This window comes from Oncorhynchus clarkii, chromosome 1 (assembly GCF_045791955.1).
Source record: "Oncorhynchus clarkii lewisi isolate Uvic-CL-2024 chromosome 1, UVic_Ocla_1.0, whole genome shotgun sequence".
NCBI classification, from domain to species: domain Eukaryota; kingdom Metazoa; phylum Chordata; class Actinopteri; order Salmoniformes; family Salmonidae; genus Oncorhynchus; species Oncorhynchus clarkii.
The window spans coordinates 42,822,031-42,843,291 of NC_092147.1; the positions used below are offsets into that span (position 1 = coordinate 42,822,031).

At 43.1% G+C, this 21,261-nt stretch overlaps 1 protein-coding gene across 5 annotated transcripts; it reads right to left on the reverse strand.

Annotated features, from left to right (window-relative positions):
* Positions 1-261: 261 nt before the first annotated feature.
* LOC139407342 (mitochondrial glutamate carrier 1-like) lies at positions 262-13,974 on the reverse strand. Of its 5 annotated transcripts, none has more exons than XM_071151087.1 (11): positions 13,824-13,967; positions 13,465-13,656; positions 12,341-12,627; positions 11,930-12,052; positions 10,853-10,908; positions 10,435-10,525; positions 7,154-7,269; positions 6,862-7,045; positions 4,615-4,787; positions 1,466-1,541; positions 262-1,374 (listed from the first exon to the last, which is right to left on the reverse strand). In XM_071151087.1, the coding sequence occupies exons 3-11, from the start codon at positions 12,358-12,360 to the stop codon at positions 1,233-1,235; spliced, it is 981 nt and encodes a 326-aa protein (XP_071007188.1). In that variant the 5' UTR covers positions 12,361-12,627; positions 13,465-13,656; positions 13,824-13,967; the 3' UTR covers positions 262-1,232. The 5 variants fall into 5 exon arrangements, with proteins under 5 accessions (XP_071007188.1, XP_071007171.1, XP_071007162.1 ...); XM_071151070.1 differs by having other exon boundaries at positions 12,341-12,654; XM_071151061.1 differs by lacking the exon at positions 13,465-13,656 and having other exon boundaries at positions 12,341-12,654; positions 13,824-13,974.
* Between the last annotated feature and the right edge of the window lie 7,287 nt (positions 13,975-21,261).

Sequence of the window (21,261 nt, forward strand, 5' to 3'; positions counted from 1 at the left end):
TAACATGGTTATTCCAGACCCATCATAAAATGTAGCGTTCAGCTTTAAAAATGAACAAAACAAAATGCTTTTATTGCCACCTCGTGGATTTACACCATAGAAAGTTCGCAAGAACCTGCTTTAAAATGGATCTTGTCATAGGCTTCACTAAATTGTACATCAATACAGACATTTGAACACTTTCAACAATTATGCTGAATTCCAAATGTTAAGATTTACGCACAAGTTAAATGTTTTGGACAAGAGACTCCATCAGCAAAATAAGGCTTTATTTTAATTATTTTTATTGTGTGAACCGACATGTCATTCATAGAAGCATTAAAAAAGTTAAGCTAACAGTAATACAGCTAGAGGTTTGCTTCCGAGCCTCAGAGTTGTGGTGAACAGGAAGGTAAGGCCTCAGAGTGCAGGCCCAGCAGTCTAAACTGTAGTAGAGGAGCCTGGCTGTTCAGCAGGTTACAGTACAGAGATAGGATTAAAGCATTAACAACTGACCCTATACAGTTAACTGGCAGTGCTTGACACAGGACGAGTCCAAGATTACAACTCTGGACTCACGGATGGGAAAGCAACTCACTGAGCTAATGTGGAGGTTAAGTCCTTTTTCATAAAACAAAACAAAAAGGATATCTCTCTGTGAAAGGTGAAACATTTGCTTTGAAATGCGGGCCAAGTTCTAGTTTAGACTTCTCATCAAACATGGCAATGTAGTCAACATTATACAACATTCATAAAAAGATTTGATAGTTTGAAAACAAATTTCAAGAGGGTTTTGTCACTCAAATAACACGATAGCTTGGCAACTTCCTTAGTGATGGCAAACTCAAGGACCCTTCTGCATAAGAACCATGGAGAGTTAGCTCTCAAGTTGAAAGTACAACCCTAAGACACCAACCTGGCTGAGACACACCTCCAGATTAGTCACATACATATACACTCAGAAGCCTATTTAACCTATAGAACCCTGCTTACACATTTTAGAAATCTAGACAAACATAATTAGTGTGCAATGTTGTTTCCCATGTTAGCAGTTAGAGCCTCCCCATCATCCTTCACTCTCTTCCTCATCATTTGGTTAGCTGATTGTGACCTCTCTCTTTCGGTCTTTCTCTCGCTCTCTCTCCATGTACTCAGTGCTCATACAGTTAGGGCTACACTCCTCTCTCCCGCCATTCACTTTCACTGCTGAATGAAGCAGTATGTTCTATACTGTAAAGGGTCACATTCTGCTGCTATTCCAGTAGCCCTAGCAACTGCTCTCCTACGCCCAGAAAGTAGACCCCCTGTGCGATGCCAAAGAGAGGGGCAATGACCAGAGCGCGACATGTCGCCCCTTTGAGGAATGTTGCTGGGCCCTCTTTACTCCAGATCCGCCTATGGAAAGGTGAGAAACCTGCTGTCAGTGAAAGGTTTACACATACACATTGGAGCAGCAAACGTGTGGGTTTTCCGGTGCATGCCTTACCGTGTGCAGTCAACAATGCCACGGTATGTGTCCTCCCCCTCCCCCTTCTGCAAGGTCTGTATACGAGTCTTTATGACTGCCAACAAACACACACACACACAGAAATCAATGTCAACTCAATTATCCTTTATAAAGTACAGACAATGAGGGTATCATTGTGCTCTGGGATTCTTGAGTTATTGATAATACCATAGTTCATTCCACTGCACTTAAGGGATTACAATTAAATGATACCCCAAGTAAATTCAATAGCCTCTGCAACCGCAACCCAACACAGGACTCAGACCTTACAAACTGTCCCTGTTCGACATCTGCAGTGGCAAGAAAAAGAATGTGAACCCTTTGGAATTACCTGCATTTCTGCATAAATTGGTCATAAAATTTGATCTGATCTTCATCTAAGTCACAACAATAGACAAACACAGTCTGCTTAAACTAATAACACACAAACAATTATACGTTTTCATGTCTTTATTGAACACACCGTGTAAACATTCACAGTGTAATAACTGGTTGACCCGCCTTTGGCAGCAATAAACTCAACCAAACATTTTCTGTAGTTGCGGATCAGACCTGCACAACGGTCAGGAGGAATTTTGGACCATTCATCTTTACAAAACTGTTTCAGTTCAGCAATATACACTGCTCAAAAAAATAAACAACACAATGTAACTCCAAGTCAATCACACTTCTGTGAAATCAAACTGTCCACTTAGGAAGCAACACTGATTGACAATAAATGTCACATGCTGTTGTGCAAATGGAATAGACAACAGGTGGAAATTATAGGTAATTAGCAAGACACCCCCAATAAAGGAGTGGTTCTGCAGGTGGTGACCACAGACCACTTCTCAGTTCCTATGCTTCCTGGCTGATGTTTTGGTCACTTTTGAATGCTGGCGGTGCTTTCACTCTAGTGGTAGCATGAGACGGAGTCTACAACCCACACAAGTGGCTCAGGTAGTGCAGCTCATCCAGGATGGCACATCAATGCGAGCTGAGGCAAGAAGGTTTGCTGTGTCTGTCAGCGTAGTGTCCAGAGCATGGAGGCGCTACCAGGAGACAGGCCAGTACATCAGGAGACGTGGAGGAAAGCCGTAGGAGGGCAACAACCCAGCAGCAGGACCGCTACCTCCGCCTTTGTGCAAGGAGGAGCAGGAGGAGCACTGCCAGAGCCCTGTAAAATGACCTCCAGCAGGCCACAAATGTGCATGTGTCTGCTCAAACGGTCAGAAACAGACTCCATGAGGGTGGTATGAGGGCCTGACGTCCGGGGGGGGGGGGGGGGGGGGTTGTGCTTACAGCCCAACACCGTGCAGGACGTTTTTCATTTGCCAGAGAACACCAAGATTGGCAAATTCGCCACTGGCACCCTGTGCTCTTCACAGATGAAAGCAGGTTCACACTGAGCACATGTGACAGACGTGACAGAGTCTGGAGACGCCGTGGAGAACGTTCTGCTGCCTGCAACATCCTCCAGCATGACCGGTTTGGCGGTGGGTCAATCATGGTGTGGGGTGGCATTTCTTTGGGGGGCCGCACAGCCCTCCATGTGCTCGCCAGAGGTAGCCTGACTGCCATTAGGTACCAAGATGAGATCCTCAGACCCCTTGTGAGACCATATGCTGGTGCGATTGGCCCTGGGTTCCTCCTAATGCAAGACAATGCTAGACCTCATGTGGCTGGAGTGTGTCAGAAGTTCCTGCAAGAAGCACATCTGGGACATCATGTCTCGCTCCATCCACCAACAGTCTGTTGCACCACAGACTGTCCAGGAGCTGGCAGATGCTTTAGTCCAGGTTTGGGAGGAGATCCCTCAGGAGACCATCCGCCACCTCATCAGGAGCATGCCCAGGCGTTGTAGGGAGGTTATACAGGCACGTGGAGGCCACACACACTACTGAGCCTCATTTTGACTTGTTTTAAGGACATTACATCAAAGTTGGATCAGCCTGTAGTGTGACTCCAAATCCAGACCTCCATGGGTTGATACATTTGATTTCCATTGATAATTTGTGTGATTTTGTTGTTAGCACATTCAACTATGTAAAGAAAAAAGTATTTAATAAGAATATATAATTCATTCAGATCTAGGATGTGTTATTTTAGTGTTCCCTTTATTTTTTTTGAGCAGTGTACTTAGGATGTCTGGTGTGAACCGCTCTCGAGGTCATGCCACAGCATTTTAAATGGGGTTGAGGTCAGGACTCTGACTGAGCCACTCCAGAAGGCTTATTTTCTTCAGTTGAATCCATTCGGTTGTTGATTTACTTCTGTGTTTTGGGTTGTTGTTCTGTTGCATCACCCAACTTCTGTTGAGCTTCAATTGGAGGACAGATAGCCTTACATTCTCCTACAAAATGTCTTGATACACTTGTGAATTCATTTTTCCGTCGATGATAGCAAACTGTCCAGGCCCCGAGGCAGCAAAGCAGCCCCAAATAATGATGCTCCCTCCACCATACTTTACAGCTGGGATGAGGTTTTGATGTCGGTGTGCTGTGCCTTTTTTTCTCCACACATAGTGTTGTGTTCCTCACAAACAACTCCACTTTAGTTTAAACTGTCCACAGATAGAGTAGCAACAGTGCTGAACTTTCAATTTGTCTTACCGTGGACTGATGAACATCAAGGCTTTTAGAGATACTTTTGTAACCCTTTCCAACTTTATGCAAGTCAACAATTCTTAATCTTAGGTTTCTGAGATCTCTTTTATTCGAGGAATGGTTCACATTAGGCAATACTTCTTGTGAATAGCAAAATCAAATTTTGTGTGTGTTCACATACTTTTTCAAACCTACACTGTGAATGTTTAAATGATGTATTCAATATAGACAAGAAAAATACAATAATTTGTGTGTTATTAGTTTAAGCACACTGTGTTTGTCTTGTTGTGACTAAGATGAAGATCAGATCAAATTTTCTGAATAATTTCTGCAGAAATCCAGGTAATTCCAAGGGTTCACATACTTTTTCTTGCCACTGTACATAAGGATTAGATGGTCTTATTGTGTGCATTACAGTGTAGGACTGAACAACATGTACTGCGACTGAATAACGTGTACGTTACTGAATGACACTGAGAATACAGAGGTTTATCTCTGCTTTATGGGGCTCCCCCAGCCCTTCCCTGCCTCTGTCTCTCTCACCGTCCAGTGGTGTGACAGCTACAGCTGCCACTGATCCGGCTGTGCAGCCTGCCGTGAAGGACTGCAGGAAGGGGGCCCGCTCCTGCAGGTCTCCATGGCTACTCGGCCCTCCTCGGCCCAGCGCGTTCAGGTTGGCGAACATCGGGAAGTAGATCATAGAGAAAGGGACGTCCCTGGAAAATGAAAAATAACAGAGGTATGGCTCAGTCCACAGGAGGATTAACACTGCAAGAACCTATTGATTTGTAGTACCAGTCAAAATTTTGGACACCTATTAATTCCAGGATTTTTCTTTATTTTGACTATTTTCTACATTGTAGAATAATAGTGAAGACATCAAAACTATGAAATAACACATATGGAATCATGAAGTAACCAAAAGTGTTAAATCAAAATATATTTTATATTTGAGAATCTTCAAAATAGCCACCATTTGCCTAGATGACAGCTTTGCACACTCTTGGCATTCCTCAACCAGCTTCATGAGGTAGTCACCTGGAATGCATTTCAATTCACAGGTGTGCCTTGTTAAAAGTTAGTTTGTGGAATTTCTTTCCTTCTTAAATGTGTTTGAGCCAATCAGCCAGTGTTGTGACAAGGTAGGAGGGGTATACAGAAGATAGCCCTATTTGGTAAAAGACCAAGTCCATATTATGGCAAGAACAGCTCAAATAAGCAAAGATAAACAACAGTCCATCATTACTTTAAGACATGAAGGTCAGTCAATGTGGAACATTTCAAGAGCTTTGAAAGGTTCTTCAAGTGCATTCGCAAAAACCATCAAGCGCTATGATGAAACTAACTCATGAGGACCGCTGCAGAGGACAAGTTCATTAGAGTTAACTGCACCTCAGGTTGCAGCCCAAATAAATGATTCACAGAGTTCAAGTAACAGACACATCAACATCAATTGTTCAGAGGAGACTGCGTGAATTAGGCTTTCATGGTTGAATTGCTGCAAAGAAACCACTACTAAAGGACACCAATAAGAAGAAGTGACTTGCTTGGGCAAAGAAACACAAGCAATGGACATTAGACCGGTAGAATTCTGTCCTTTGGTCTGATGAGTCCAAATTTTAGATTTTTGGTTCCAACCCAGTGTCTTTCTGAGACGCAGAGTAGGTGAACGGATGATCTCCGCATGTGTGGTTCCCACCGTGAAGCATAGAGGAGGAGGTGTGATGGTGCTTTGCTGGTGACACCGTCAGTGATTTATTTAGAATTCAAGGCACACTTAACCAGCATGGCTACCACAACATTCTGCAGCGATACACCATCCCATCTGGTTTGCACTTAGTGGGACTATCATTTGTTTTCCAACAGGACAATGACCCAAAACACACCTCCAGGCTGTGTAAGAGCTATTTGACCAAGGAGAGTGATGGAGTGCTGCATCAGATGACCTGGCCTCCACAATCACCCGACCTCAACCCAATAGAGATGATTTGGGATGAGTTGGACTGCAGAGTGAAGGAAAAATAGCCAACAAGTGCTCAGCATATGTGGGAACTCCTTCAAGACTGTTGGAAAAACATTCCTCATGAAGCTCGTTGAGAGAATGCCAAGAGTGTGCAAAGCTGTCTTCAAGGCAAGTGGTGGCTACTTTGAAGAATCTAAAATATATTTTGATTTGTTTAACAGCTTTTTGGTTACTACATGATTCCATGTGTTATTTCATAGTTTTGATGTCTTCACTTTTATTCTACAATGTAGAAAATAGTACAAAATAAAGAAAAATGGCCCATTTTTGAATGAGTAGGTGTGTCCAAACTTTTGACTGGTACTGTATTTTGGGCTTGATAAGCCAGTGTGCCAGTCAGACCCGAGATACATTCTATGCTTAGTGTAAGAGACAACTTATTTCCAAAAAATGTCAAATGTTGAACAGAGGGATGCGATATGTGGTGTACGTAAATGAGGTAGCCTTCACCAGAAGTAAATCTGAAAGTCTTTGCCACGAACTAATCACCAGTAATGAGACAATGAGACAAATCAGGCCTGACAGTGAGTCTAGCAGGTTACCTCAGTTCACTCAGTTCAGGATTACTCAGAACTGAGCAACAGAAACATGTTTGTGTGCATGTGTGTTTGTGTGTGCTTGGCACACAGGGAGTGAATGAGTCAGTGAGTGAGTGAGTGCGTGCGTGCGTTTGACATACACACATACAGTTTGTCTAATATCATTAATTCAGTGTTTGACTTTGTATGCTGTTGCCTATGTGAATTTGAGAGAAACAGAGAGATGACCTCATCAATGTGGCTCCTGCTCCCCGGTAGAGGCCAGGCAGGCCGCGTGTTTTCAGTAGCTCCAGGGTGATACGGATGGCAGTGGTCCGTGGTGGTGGGGCTGGCTGGGCTGCAGGGGGGGCCACCAATGACGGCGCTGGACCAGGAGCTGCAGTGGGTGCTTGGACCACTCTGGTTATGGCAGCTGTCACACACACACCACATCAGTGTCAAAAAACTTCAGCAGCAGAGTCATTATCACTGCCTAGCACAGACAGCTGTGGCCTAAGGACAAATGGTTCACAGAACTCACCCAACCTTCCTGCATCTTGCAACTGGATCTTGAGCATCTCCATGGGTGTGGTCACTATCACCTGACACGTCCCCGCCCCACATCCTGCCAGTATCTCCCCCCATAGGGGCAACTTCCTGTGGGACAAAATGACAGGGTTAGCAGGGTAATAAATAACACAAAGCAATGGCACCACCATTCTGATAAATAGACACAGTGCACTGCAGGAATAGCACCTTCGATCGTCTGACTTTATTACATTAATGTTATGTTAACTAAGGATTATCCACCTGATGAACTTTTTGCATTAATACAGTTGAAGTTGGAAGTTTACATACACTTAGGTTGGAGTCATTAAAAATAGATTTTTCAACCACTCTTGGAAGTTGGTTAGGATCTAATTTTTCCAACAATTGTTTACAGACAGATTATTTAACTTCTAATTCACTGTATCACAATTCCAGTGGGTGAAAAGTTTACATACGCTAAATTGACTGTGCCTTTAAAAAGCTGTGAAAATTCCAGAAAATTATATCATGGCTTTAGATGCTTCATTTTAGTCAATTGGAGGTGTACCTGTGGATGTATTTCAAGGCCTATCTTCAAACTCAGTGCCTCTTTGCTTGACATCATGGGAAAATCAAAAGAAATCAGTCAATACATCAGAATAAATATTGTAGACCTCCACAAGTCTGGTTCATCCTTGGGAGCAATTTCCAAATGCCTGAAGGTACCACGTGCATCTGTACAAACAATAGTACGCAAGTATAAACACCATGGGACCACGCAGCCGTCATACCGCTCAGGAAGGAGACACATTCTGTCTCCTAGAGATGAACATACTTTGGAGCGAAAAGTGCAAATCAATCCCAGAACAACAGCAAAGGACCTTGTGAAGATGCTGGAGGAAACAGGTACAAAAGTATCTATATCCACAGTAAAACGAGTCCTATATGGACATAACCTGAAAGGCCGCTCAGCAAGGAAGAAGCCACTGCTCCAAAACCGCCATAAAAAAAAGCCAGACTATAGTTTGCAACTGCACGTGGGAACAAAGATTATACTTTTTGGAAAAATGTTCTCTGGTCTGATGAAACAAAAATCGCCATAATGGCCATAAAGACCATCGTTGTGTTTGTAGGGAAAAGGGGGATGCTTGCAAGCCAAAGAACACCATCCCAACCATGAAGCACAGGGGTGGCAGCAACATGTTATGGGGGTGCTTTTCTGCAGGAGGGACTGGTGCACTTCACAAAATAGATGGCATCATGAGGGAGGAAAATGATGTGGATATATTGAAGCAACATCTCAAGACATCAGTCAGGAAGTTAAAGCTTGGTCGCAAATGGGTCTTCCAAATGGACAATGACCCCAAGCATATTTCCAAAGTTGTGGCAAAATGGCTTAAGAACAACAAAGTCAAGGTATTGGAGTGGCTAACACAAAGCCCTGACCTCAATCCTATAGAAATTGTGGGCAGAACTGAAAAAGAGTGTGCGAGCAAGGAGGCCTAAACCTGACTCAGTTACACCAGATCTGTCAGGAGGAATGGGCCAAAATTCACCCAACTTACTGTGGGAAGCATGTGGAAGGAAGGCTACCCTGTTTGACCCAAGTTAAGCAACTTGAAGGCAATGCTACCAAATACTAATTGAGTGTATGTAAACTTCTGACCCACTGGGAAAGTGATGAAAGAAATAAAAGCTGAAATAAATAATTCTCTCTACTATTATTCTGACATATCACATTCTTAAAATAAAGTGGTGATCCTAACTGACCTAAGACAGGGAATTTTTACTAGTATTAAATGTCAGGAATTGTGAAAAACTGAGTTTAAATGTGGTGTAAGGTGTATGCAAACTTCCGACTTCAACTGTAAGTACTTTAAGGCAGAGGTTCTCAAGGTGGGGTCCAATGCAGCTGTTTTTATCTCAATATAAAATTGTTTCTGGGTAACAATTAAGTACCTTACTGTGATTGTTTTCAATTAAAGTTGCACTATGCAGAAATCGCTCCGCCATTTCCTGGTTGCTAAAACTCTAGTAATTCGCCTAATTTCAGTTTGTGACAAAATAAGCTAGTATAGTGTGGAGAATCATTGTACCATCTAAACCGCTGTGAAATATATTTTCATAACCAAAAATATTGTTGTTACAGCTGCTTGAAGCTTGTGTACAAAACTGAAAGTAAAAGACACAAAAACAAGAGCATAGAAAAAGCATACATAGAATATACAGTATCTACCGCTTCTTAGAGTTGCTTTCAAGTAGAATCATAGATCTATAACTCACATTTCTGTGTGAATTTGGTTGGGTTGCCCACAAATGTACATATTGCCACTTTCAAATGGTCAAAAAGACAAAAATAGCTTCATAGCAAAGAGCAATTTCACACACAAGAATGTTGCTAGGACTGTCTGGGAGTGGTCTGAATGGGGAGGGGAAAACTGAAAATTAGCTGTTATTGGCAAAGAGGTTTGGGATTCTCTTTCTTATTGGTCTATTAACTAATTGAGGTCACCAGGCAGGCCAAAACTCCATCCCTTTAAAACAGGCTGAAATTTCAGGCAGCTCTTACACTTAAAGGGCATTATCGTTGATTTCCCAGTATTATTCCAACCTCATAGTGTGGAAATGTATATAAAACAAAGGAAAATCACGTTTTGGACTGCACTGGGCCTGACAACAGATGAAACAAAGTTTGGCCAAGGGATCCGTGGAATAAGTTTAGAGGGTGTAATGCAATAGAATGTAATGTTATTCATGTACAATTTATGTTCTTAATCCTGGGCAACATGGGTCTGTGAGGGATATTGGTATCCACAGTACTCCACCAATTATCAATTCTGTTTTCCTCACCCAATTTTTTTGTTCATAAATGCACTGTATTTATTTTGCTTTAAAAGTGCAACGTTTTCTCTCTGCCCCAATGAAAAATATGTAAAAAATTACATGATATTGCATGATATTACCTTTAAAGCTGCAACCCCAAAACATCTCTCTGCCACATGACAAAATCTGTAGAATTGCAGGAAATCAGCTTGAACTGCAACATTTTCTCTCTGATGCCAAGAGGTGTGCCTTTTAAAATGTTCCTTCCCAGGGCCCAAAACTTTGTTCCTCCTGGCAACGCACTGCCGAAGTCATAATAAAACTCCTTATATGCTGATTATGAGGGGGTCCCTGATGAAATTGCTATCACAAAAGGGGTCCCCGGACCCAAAAAGTGTTTCAGTTTAAGTATCTTTCAGTTGAATTGTGAAAAAAAGTGTAGGTGCTGTTCTAGGACTAAATGTGAGTTACCCATCCTTGGAGAGTTTCTGTCTGAAGATATCATTTGCTGCCAGTTTGATGGCTTTCTCTGGTGTGACAAGAGTGAGATTCACTACTGCACCTGGGAAGGGGGAGGGGTAATGGATTATAGCAACACAAACTACAGTTAACGTCATACACAAAACCTTCCCCTGCGCTGCACATCCATATGATTAGCTCTAGGTTAGTTACTAACTGTAAGTGCTTGATTGGTAGGCCGTCATTGTAAATACGAATTTGTTCTTAACTGACTTGCCTTGTTAAATAAAGGTTAAATAAAATCAATTTATAAAATACTTTTAAAAAAAAAAGTACAATACAAGGTTTACTGCAGTTATGTCAATTTAGGCAGTGTTAGCTAAACTCAAAACACAGAATTGTACATTACATGAATCCAGGGAAATAGTACCTCTATACATCCCAAAGTAGCCTTCCATCTTAACTGTCTTCGTCAAACAGTCCAGCCTTCACATAAAAAGGAGAAATATTAAAGTCAAATCAGTTTGGGTGAACTTTCTGAAGAATTCCATCCTTGAAATTCATGATTTATTTTATAACATTGATAACTGATGCTTATTGACCATGCATAAACAATGAATACCTGAATGTTATGTAAATGTTGAGCGGCTTCACTGCAAGTAGATTGTATGTTTTAATATTTAATAATAATAAAAAATAAAAAATGAATACCATGTATGTAATTTGCATTTCCTTACAATACAGTGTCTTGTCAATCTTAACAGAAACCCTACATAGTTGAATGTTGGTTGTTTGGGATCACTTAAACACAGCTACAAACACAAACATAATTGATGGACACTTTCCTTTAATTGGTTCACATTGTGATTTTACATTGATGTGATCAACTTCATGAGCAGCTACTAGATTGTTACTTAATTAAAAGACCATGTGTAGTCAGGATGCCAAAGGATCACTCCTGTGCCAACCAGTAACTCACTGGGCCAACATTCTGTCTTCACCAAGGTAAATATAGGCACAATGCCCACTCAACCCTGTTGCCATAGCACTGTCTTATCTGTACAGATGTATAGAGATAGATAGCTGTCTGGACTAGACAACCAGTAGAGCCAAGAATGTCAAGAAGTAATACCATTGAGCCAGGAATAAGCTTTTTTCCCTGTTGGATTTATTGTGAAAGCCACTCTGTAAATATAGCGCTCACCAATACACCACCAAATAATTGTTTTGAATGCAGATGTGCAAAAACACATTTGACCCAATCTGCCCTCATGGACAGTTTAGTCGGATTACTTGTAAACAATTACTGTGTGTATGAGTCAAACAGAACTATTCTCTCTTTCTTCCAATTCAATAAACTGTATTCGTCCCACAAGGGAAAACTCCCTCTTTCAAAAGGAGCGTCTCCCCGTCTCAAAGACCTCAAATCCCTGGTGCGAGTCAGGACAGGAAGTGTCTCAAGTCCCTTGTGTGGATAAAATAAAAGAGGAGCCAAGGCAATACTCACATCCCGGTGTAGACTCGGGCACCCTGCTGGTTCTGTAGTCGGGTCTTAGCCAGATCAATAGGAAACACACAGGTCACACCCACTAGCCCTGCCACGCCCCCATTAATCAGCTTAGCAGGTAGGCTGTGGAGATGGAAACCACAAAACACAAGCACACACACCCACGCAAGCCGACAGAGAGAAACATATCCATGCAAAACACCCAGACAAAGAGGAACAGATGCATACATACATACATACATACATACATACATACATACATACATACATACATACATGGAAAGACACAGACATAAACACTTGATAAATGCACAATGTTAACATAGGGAAAAACTAAATGTTTTCTCCTTTCACTCTATTGTTAGATTGAATCCTCAAGGTTCTGGGTGAAGAGATATTGTAATTGTGTACCTAACTTTCTGCTCGGCCATCCTGGCTGTCACTGGGCTCCAGGCCCACGTCAGTTTCCTTCCTCCTCTTCCGATCGGCACACCTGCTCAGCCCCAAGGTGTCACCGCTACCGTACCCTTACCGGCCCACCTGACTCCAGCACAAATGCAGCTTGCCGCCTCTATGGTATCAATGTGGTGTCTTTTCTTCCACAGTGGGGAACCATTGGGGTTCCTCTCCGCTATAATGTGGCACCCACCACCTGAACTTAACCGGTGTCCTCTGGCCAGTCTTCCTGCTCTGCTGTGCTACACAGGAATACAAGTGGTTCCTGTCTGTTCCAAAAGAGCAAGGCCACACCAATTACATGGGTCAGGCTATCTTTTCCCATACCTCAGTATCATACAGAGGTCCTTTTATCTCTGTGTTAACTCTCTGAACTGCAGTGACAACTCTTTACAGCAATAGTTATAGCAATAGGGTATTGCAGAAATGTAATGTCCACAAACTGAATCAGAATTCTGAAGCCCATCCTGGTTATTAATTAAAGCCCATCCTGGTCATTCATTACCAGGGTCCCAGATCTGTTTGCGCCATCATGCCACTCCTTGTCATGTTGGCATTGGACAAGGAGGTGAAGGTTAGCACAAACACGTCTGTTACCCAGGCAGGTCAGTCATAATACTGAGGCAGAATTTCCTGGGTCTCCCACATGTCTTAAGTCTCTCTAATCGTATTGCTAAAAGGGATACGACTATTTGATCTACATAGGAGGGCAGAACTGAAATATTTATTTTTGCTGTGTACGAAAACGTGTAACATTGGTTTGACAACTTTTCTTCTGCCAACAATGATTGTCAGAAGCTGGCCTGTACAACATTATTATAGATAATATTACCCAAGATGTAAAATTGACATCAGGTGTTCCCACCTCAAAAATGACCCTTTTCTCCTCTGTGTCCCCTTACCCTTTCTTAATTTTTTTCTCTCCTTACTTCCTTCTCTCAGCTCCCTAATTAATCTCCCTCTTAATCTCCCCACCTCCATTCCCCTTCGGTCTATTTTTACCTCAGTAAACCTTCCCTCTATCCTCGCTTCTCTCTTCCTATTAAAATACAATCAATTCACCTTTCTCCATCTCTCACCTTTCTGTTGATTTCTCCTCAGTTCTTATCTTTCACCACAACCATCCTCCTCTTTTGAACCGTTCCTCTTGATCCCTCTCTTACTACAGCTCTGTACTTGCATTTCTAGTGCCCAATCACATTCTGCACATGCCTTTCACTGAGCCTCTCTGTGAAACTTTCTTTCAGCTCCGCTCCTTTCACACTAGTCCCCTGCCAAAACACAGACAAGAGCGTCTACCCCACGCCAACCTCAAACCCAAAAGCCCCAACTTCTCCAAACTGCACCAGATCATCGAGCTCAGACAACATAGCTTCTTGTTTTAAGTCTGACATTTTTCATTTTTTTTTCATAAGAATGATAGCAATGGGGAACTTACCCCTCTCAGTGCATCCCACAAGCAGGATCAAGCTGTCCACTTTTCTTTCGCTTCAACAATGTGTGCAGCAATGGTATTCAAGCGAGAGCAATCTGAGAGACCTAGTCGCCACTCAGGGGCCGTTGCACAAACACCAGCATTGTCCTCCTGCCTAAGTCCCTCCCTCTTGTGGTGACTCACTGTGACACAGGCCCGGCAACACAGCTCTGCACTAACGCAACGCGACATAAACTCTGCCTATAGTCACACCACAAAGCTACAGAAACTGAACTCCCCACTCACATACCATGCTGACTGTGCAAAAATATTGCTATTATAATCCACAAAAACCTGAGCTGCAATACAAAGGCACTTTATGTATGAGAGAGCCTATTCAGTAGCAGCACAAGCATGGCATAATACCGCAGAGACCCAATATGAGCCACAACTGAAAGAGACACTGATATTTAAAATTCAATTAAAACAACAATAAACAACAAAAACATTTAACAAAAGCATTTAAAAAATAATTGTAAGAATAATATATAACTGAAACAATCAATGGAATAACAGCAACTCACAGCATTACTGCAACAACTGATTCCACTAACACAAGCTCCACCCTGTCTTGCCCCAACTGATTTATATAAGTATGGATTTTAGTATTGATTTATGTTAGTGAGAAAACAACTTCTGACATTGAAAATTAGTCTCATCAACTGGCAAATACTTGCATTCCAAAAGTAAATGGCGCTTTTCGATTAATGTTTCTCATTTGGGTTGCAATCTGTTGTCACGTTAGAGTACAAAGACAAATGTAAAAAAGGGCATAAATTACAAGAGAGAAAAACACAAGCTGGTAGAACATTTTTTTCTTATCTTTTGGAGTGGTACACAAGTCAGAGAGTCTGTGAAACTCAGGTGGAAACAGGTGTGAGCTTCATGTTATACATTCTGCCTGCAGACTGCAGAGACAGACTGGACTAAATTGTCAATTGCCATAACAAGACAGTGGTTGCAACCCCTGTTATTGCCTATCTACAACTTTATGTTTACATTTGTTATTAACGCATTATCGAGCGTGTTTATTTTCTTCCACAATGACAAGGTCGTTGTAAGAGTGGAAGCATTATGGATGGTCTTTTTGTGGAGGAGAGGACTTGTCTTCTCTGAGCTGGCCGCTGAGCCTTTCAGAAAGCGCCAATGAGAGAGCAGCTCTCACACCAGTGTGTCGCAGTGGGTAAATGTGGCCCCAGACTGCCTGGTGTCAGGTTACAAACACTGGACACCCCTTAACTCCTGGTAAAGAGGATTTCACCGTTTTCATAGAATAGACTGTGATTATGTAATGTATTCGTATTCCAGAGATCCTTTGTTTGGCCATATTGAGTCAGTGAGTTCTGGCTCAAATACTGCACAAGTACGTCCAGAGGAACAGTAGACAAAGTCATCACTGACAACGTCATGGGTATGATATTGATGACCAACCTGGGGTTGGATGCATGATCCATACCTTTCCTATTGCCTCAGTTTCATCAATCAATGTCCTATAAGGTTACACATACAGACAGTACTCAGAATAGCCCAACTATAGTGTACTTACACAATTTTGTCCCTTGCAGCTAGAGTGCTTACACAATCAACTGGAATTCAACGCAAACTACATGATGACAAAGATCATGCTCACTGAGGTGACTCATTATTTGTAATCATGCATGGTCTTTTAATCTTAAAACAATGGTCAGTCTATATTAGGACAAAGCTAGTGAGCTGCATGACATGGTATTGGATAGTCATTTTGAGGCACATAGATGGCATGTTGTTGATCCCCTCTGAGAGTTGTGACTGGATGTTCTGAAAGAGCCTGGATCATTGAACAAAGTCCACGTTCTAAAATGAGTAGGCTACCTAAGCTCGACCACAGCCACACAGGACAACAGGCAGTCAGGATCTGTCTGTCTCCTAGCAACATGGCAGCACTGAAGGGGCACAGAGGCTCCCAGGGGACCTAAGCCCATCACACCATTGACAGCACTGTGAAAGCTGTCCACCGCCTAGCCCGGAGGTGACTTCTCAATCAACCCCAGTCCTAATCAAATTAAATTCAAAATCAAAATGTATTGGTCGCGTACACAGATTTGCTGGTGTTATAGCAGGTGCAGCAAAATTATTGTGTTTCTAACTCCAACGATGCAGTAGAATGTCTCACAAATACAATACAAATAATAAACAAAAATCGTTATTGATGTCACTTGTGAAATCCACTACAATCAGTGTCGATTAAGGGGTGGAGACAGGTTAAAGAAAGAAAGATCTTTAAGCCTTGAGACAATTGGTAGGTGCCAGGCGCACCGGTTTGTGTCAAGAACTACAACGCTGCTGGGTTTTTCACGCTCAACTGTTTCTTGTGTGTATCAAGAATGACCCACCACCCAAAGTCCTTCCAGCCAACTTGACACAACTGTGGGAAGCGTTGGCATCAAACTGGGCCAGCATCCCTGTGGAACGCTTTCGACACCTTTAAGAGTCTATGGCCTGACGAATTGAGGCTGTTCTGAGGCTAAAAGAGGTGGGGGTGCATCTGAATATTAGGAAGGTGTTCCTAATTTTTGGTATACCCAGTGTACATACACCATGAGTAAACAACGATATATAAACAGAATATGAGGTTGTCAGCGTTCAATTACTCTACAGTAGACACAGTGCATTCGGAAAGTATTCACACCCCTTGACTTTTTCCACATTTTGTTACATTACAGCCTTAATCTAAAATGTTTTAAATCGTTTTTTCCCCCTCATCAATCTACACACAATACCCCATAATGACAAAGCAAACACAGGTTTTACAAATAAAAAAAACTGATTTCACATTTACATAAGTATTCAGACCCTTTACTCAGTACTTTGTTGAAGCACCTTTGGCAGCTATTACAGCCTTGAGTCTTCTTGGGTATGACACAGAAGCTTGGCACGCCTGTATTTGAAAAGTTTCTCCCATTCTCTGCAGATCCTCTCAAGCTCTGTCAGGTTGGATGGAGAATGTCGCTGCACAGCAATTTCAGGTCTCTCCAGAGATGTTAGATCGGGTTCAAGTCCGGGCTCTAGCTGGGCCACTCAAGGACATTCAGAGACCTGTCCTGAAGCCATTTCTGCGTTGTCTTGGCTGTGTGCTTAGGGTCATTGTGCTGTTGGAAGGTGAACCTTCCAACAGTTCCTGAGCGGTCTGGAGCAGGTTTTCATCAAGGATCGCTCTGTACTTTGCTCCATTCATCTTTACCTCGATCCTGACTACTCTCCCAATCTCTGCCGCTGAAAAACATCTCCACAGCATAATGGTGCCACCACCATGCTTCACCATAGGGATGGTGCCATGTTTTCTCCAGATGTAACGCTTGGCATTCAGGCCAAATAGTTCAATATTGGTTTCACCAGACCAGAAAATCTTGTTTCCCATGGTCTGAGGGTCCTTTAGTTGCCTTTTGACAAACTCCAAGCGGGCTGTCATGTACCTTTTACTGAGCAGAGGCTTCCGTCTGACCATTCTTCCATAAAGGCCTGATTGGTGGATTGCTGCAAAGATGGTTGTCCTTCTGGAAGGTTCTCCCATCTCCACAGAGGGACTCTGGAGCTCTGTCAGAGTGACCACCGGGTTTTAGGTCACCTCCTTGAACAAGGCCATTCTCCACCGACTGCTCAGTTTGGCCGGGCGGCCAGCTCTTGGAAGAGTCTTGGTGGTTCCAAACTTGTTCCTTTTAAGAATGATGGAGGCTACTGTGTTCTTGGGGACCTTCAATGCTACAGAAATGTTTTGGTACCCTTCCCCAGATCTGTGCCTCGACACAATCCTGTCTCAGAGCTTTACGGACAATTCCTTAGACCTCATGGCTTGGTATTTGCTCTGACATGCACTGCCAACTGTGGGACCTTATATAGACAGGTGTGTGCCTTTCCAAATCATGTCCATAAATTCATTCAATCCATTTTAGAATAAGGCTGTAACATAACAAAATGTGGAAGAAGTCAAAGGGATTTGAATCCTTTCCGAAAGGCACTGCACATAATGCATTAGTCTCAAGGTGCAGGACAGAGTACCGAGCAGGTAGCTGGCTGGTGATGGCTGTTCAACAGTCTGATGGCCTGGAGATAGGAGATGTTTTTAAGTCTTTCTGTCCCGGCTTTGACTTTTTTTAAATATTTATTTATTTGTATTTATTTTTTACATTGAGGGAGAGGTTATTATCCTGGCACCACTCGCCAGGGCTCTAACCTCCTGCCTGTAGGCTGTCTCGTTGTGGATGGTAATCAGGCCTTCCACTGTTGTGTCATCAGCAAACTCTATGATTGAGTTGGAGTCGTGCGTAGCCACACAGTCATGAGTGAATGGGGTCTGAGCACACACCTCTGGGGAGCCTCCGTGTAGAGGATCAGTGTGGTGGAGGTGTTGTTGCCTACTCTCACCACAGAGGAAGTCTAGGACACAATATCACAGGAAGGAGTTCAGACCCAGGGCCCTGAGCTTAGTGACAAGCTTGGAGGGAACTATGGTTTTGAAAGCAGAGCTGTAGTTGATGAATAGCATTGTCACATAGGTATTCCTCTTGTCCAGGTTGGATAGGTTGGTGTGCAATGCAACAGCGTTTGCATTGTATGTGGATCTGTTGGGACGGTATGCAAATTGTAGTGGGTCTAGGATGTCGGGCAAGGTGGAGGGGATATGGTCCTTGACTAGCCTCTCAAAACACTTCATTGTGGCAGAGGTGAGTGCTACGGGGCAATAGTAATTTAGTTCAGTTACTTCATCTTGTTTGGATACATGAACAATGGTGGATATTTTGAAGCAAGTGGGGTCAACAGACTGGAATAGAGAGAGGTTGAATATGTCCGTAAACACCCCAGCCAGCTGGTCTTCGCATGCACTGAGGACACGGCTTGGTATGCCGTCCGGGATGGCAGCCTTGTGAGGGTTAACACATTTGAAAGTCCTACTCACAGCGGCTACAGAGATTGGGAGCCACAGTCCTTGTGAGCAGCGGGGGCACATGACGCAGCTCTGTGTTGTTTTCCTCAAAGCGGGCAGAGAGCGTGTTAAGTTTGTCTGGGAGTGAGGCTTCGGTGTCCGCAATGTGGCTGGTTTTTCCTTTATAAGCCGTGATTGTCAGAAGTCCCTGCCCAGTGACGTGAGCTTACCAGATGCCTTCTTGCTTGCATCAAGGCAACCAACACTGAACAATGCATGAGAGCACCAGCTGTTCTGGACAACTGTGTGATTACATAGTCCCTGTGCCCAAGAACGTCATGGTAACCTGCCTCACATCATGAAGTGCTTTGAAAGGCTGCATCAACACCATCATCCCAGAAACCCACTACAATTCGCATACGGCCCCAACAGATCCACAGATGACGCAATCTCCATTGCACTCCACACTAGCCTTTCCTACCTGGACAAAAGGAACACCTATGTGAGAAGTCTGTTTGTTGACTCCAGCTCTGCGTTCAACACCATAGCGTCCTCAAAGCTCATTACTAAGCTAAGGAGCCTGTGACTAAACACCTCCCTCTGCAACTGGATCCTGGACTTCCTGACAGGCCGCCACCAGGTGGTAAGGGTAGGCAACAACACATCTGCAGCGCTGGGGACCCTCAGGGGTGGGCGCTTCATCCCCCCATGTACTCCCTGTTCACCCACAACCACGTGGCGACACATGACTCCAACACCATCATTATGTTTGCTGATGATCACCGACAACGATGAGACAGCCTACAGGGAGAAGGTCAGTGACCTGTGAGTGTTGTGCCAGGACAACAACCTCTCCGTCCATGTGAGCAAGACAAAAGAGCTGATCGTGGACTATAAGAAAAGGGGGGCCGAGCACGCACCCATTCACATCGACAGGGCTGTAGTGGAGCGGGTTGAGAGCTTCAAGTTCCTTGGCGTCCACATCACTGACCAACTATCATGGTCCAAACACACCAAGACAGTCGCAAAGAGGGCACGACAACACCTATTCCCCCCTCAGGAGACTGAAAAGATTTGGCATGGGTCCTCAGATCCTCAAAAAGTTCTACAGCTGCACCATCGAGAATGTCCTGACTGGATGCATCACCACTTGGTATGGCAACTGCTCTGTATTTGACAGCAAGGAGCTACAGAGGGTAGTGCTTATGGCCCAGTACATCCCTGGGGCCAAGTTTCCTGACATCCAGGACCTTTATACCAGGCATTGTTATAAGGGCCAAAAAATGTTCATAGACTCCAGCCACACTAGTCATAGATCTCTCTGCTATCGCATGGCAAGGAGTACCGGAGTGCCAAGTCTAGGTCCAAAAGGCTACTTAACAGCTTCTACCCCCAAGCCATTAGACTGCTAAGCAGTTAATCAAAATGGCTATACTATTTGCATTGACCCCCTTTTTTAGCTGCTGCTACTTGCTGTGTATTATCTATGCATAGTCACTTTACCCCTACCTACATGCACATATTACCTCAACTAACCTGTACCCCGCACATTGACAGGGTAATGGTACCCCCTGTATATAGCCTCATTATTGCTATTTTATTGTATTATTATTATTTTTTTAAATTATCTGCATTGTTGGTTAAGGGCTTTTAAGTACGCATTTCGGGGTAAGGCTACGCCTGTTGTATTCGCGCATGTGACAAATACATTTTTGTTTTATTTTACATGCCTCTTGTGTCCAAGCCATTCAATTGCGACTCCACTTTGTTCCTCTAATGTTTTTGCCTCATTGATTGAATATAATAGAATATAGATAGGTTAAATCGAAGGGCAGTTTCCATTTGTTATTGAATATGACAATGTGGAAAATGTTAAACAGATGGTTGTAGTCTGAAAATTGCAGTATTGACCTTTGTCTTCAATCCATTGTAAAGTTGTGTAGCCTACTTATAAATGGTGAATTATGCTATGTTATTTTGGTAGTCCATTAAGCCGCCCTATAATGGCAGTTCAGAGAGACAAAATGACAGCGTCTCAGGCCAGTGGTCACTCACCTCCTGATCAGTGCACACTTCTCTCCTTTAGGCTACATGCGCTTTCCCCTTCCTGCGATGGGGGGAGCCACCGCTTTAGATTCTAAACGTACTTACTCTCCATTGAAGGAGACTGCCGTTACAAAACAAATGTTTTCAAAACCTTTTCCTCACTATTCTAGCTAACAAATCTACACTTACTGTGCTTTTATATAAACTGCAATTTGAAATATGAAGGCTAATTGCTGGCCTATAATAGGAGTTGAATAAGGAGATTATTACCTAACTCATCATAACTGGACCAGGGAGGACAAAACAAAAGAAAAGCAACATCCAAAATACGGTCCAATGATCAAATAAATATAAGTCCATGTACATGCACCTGCCACTTTGCTTCAACTCTTGAAAACGCGCAACAGAAGAAGCACTCACAATTTTTATGCAGATACCGTACTTTTGAAAGACCAT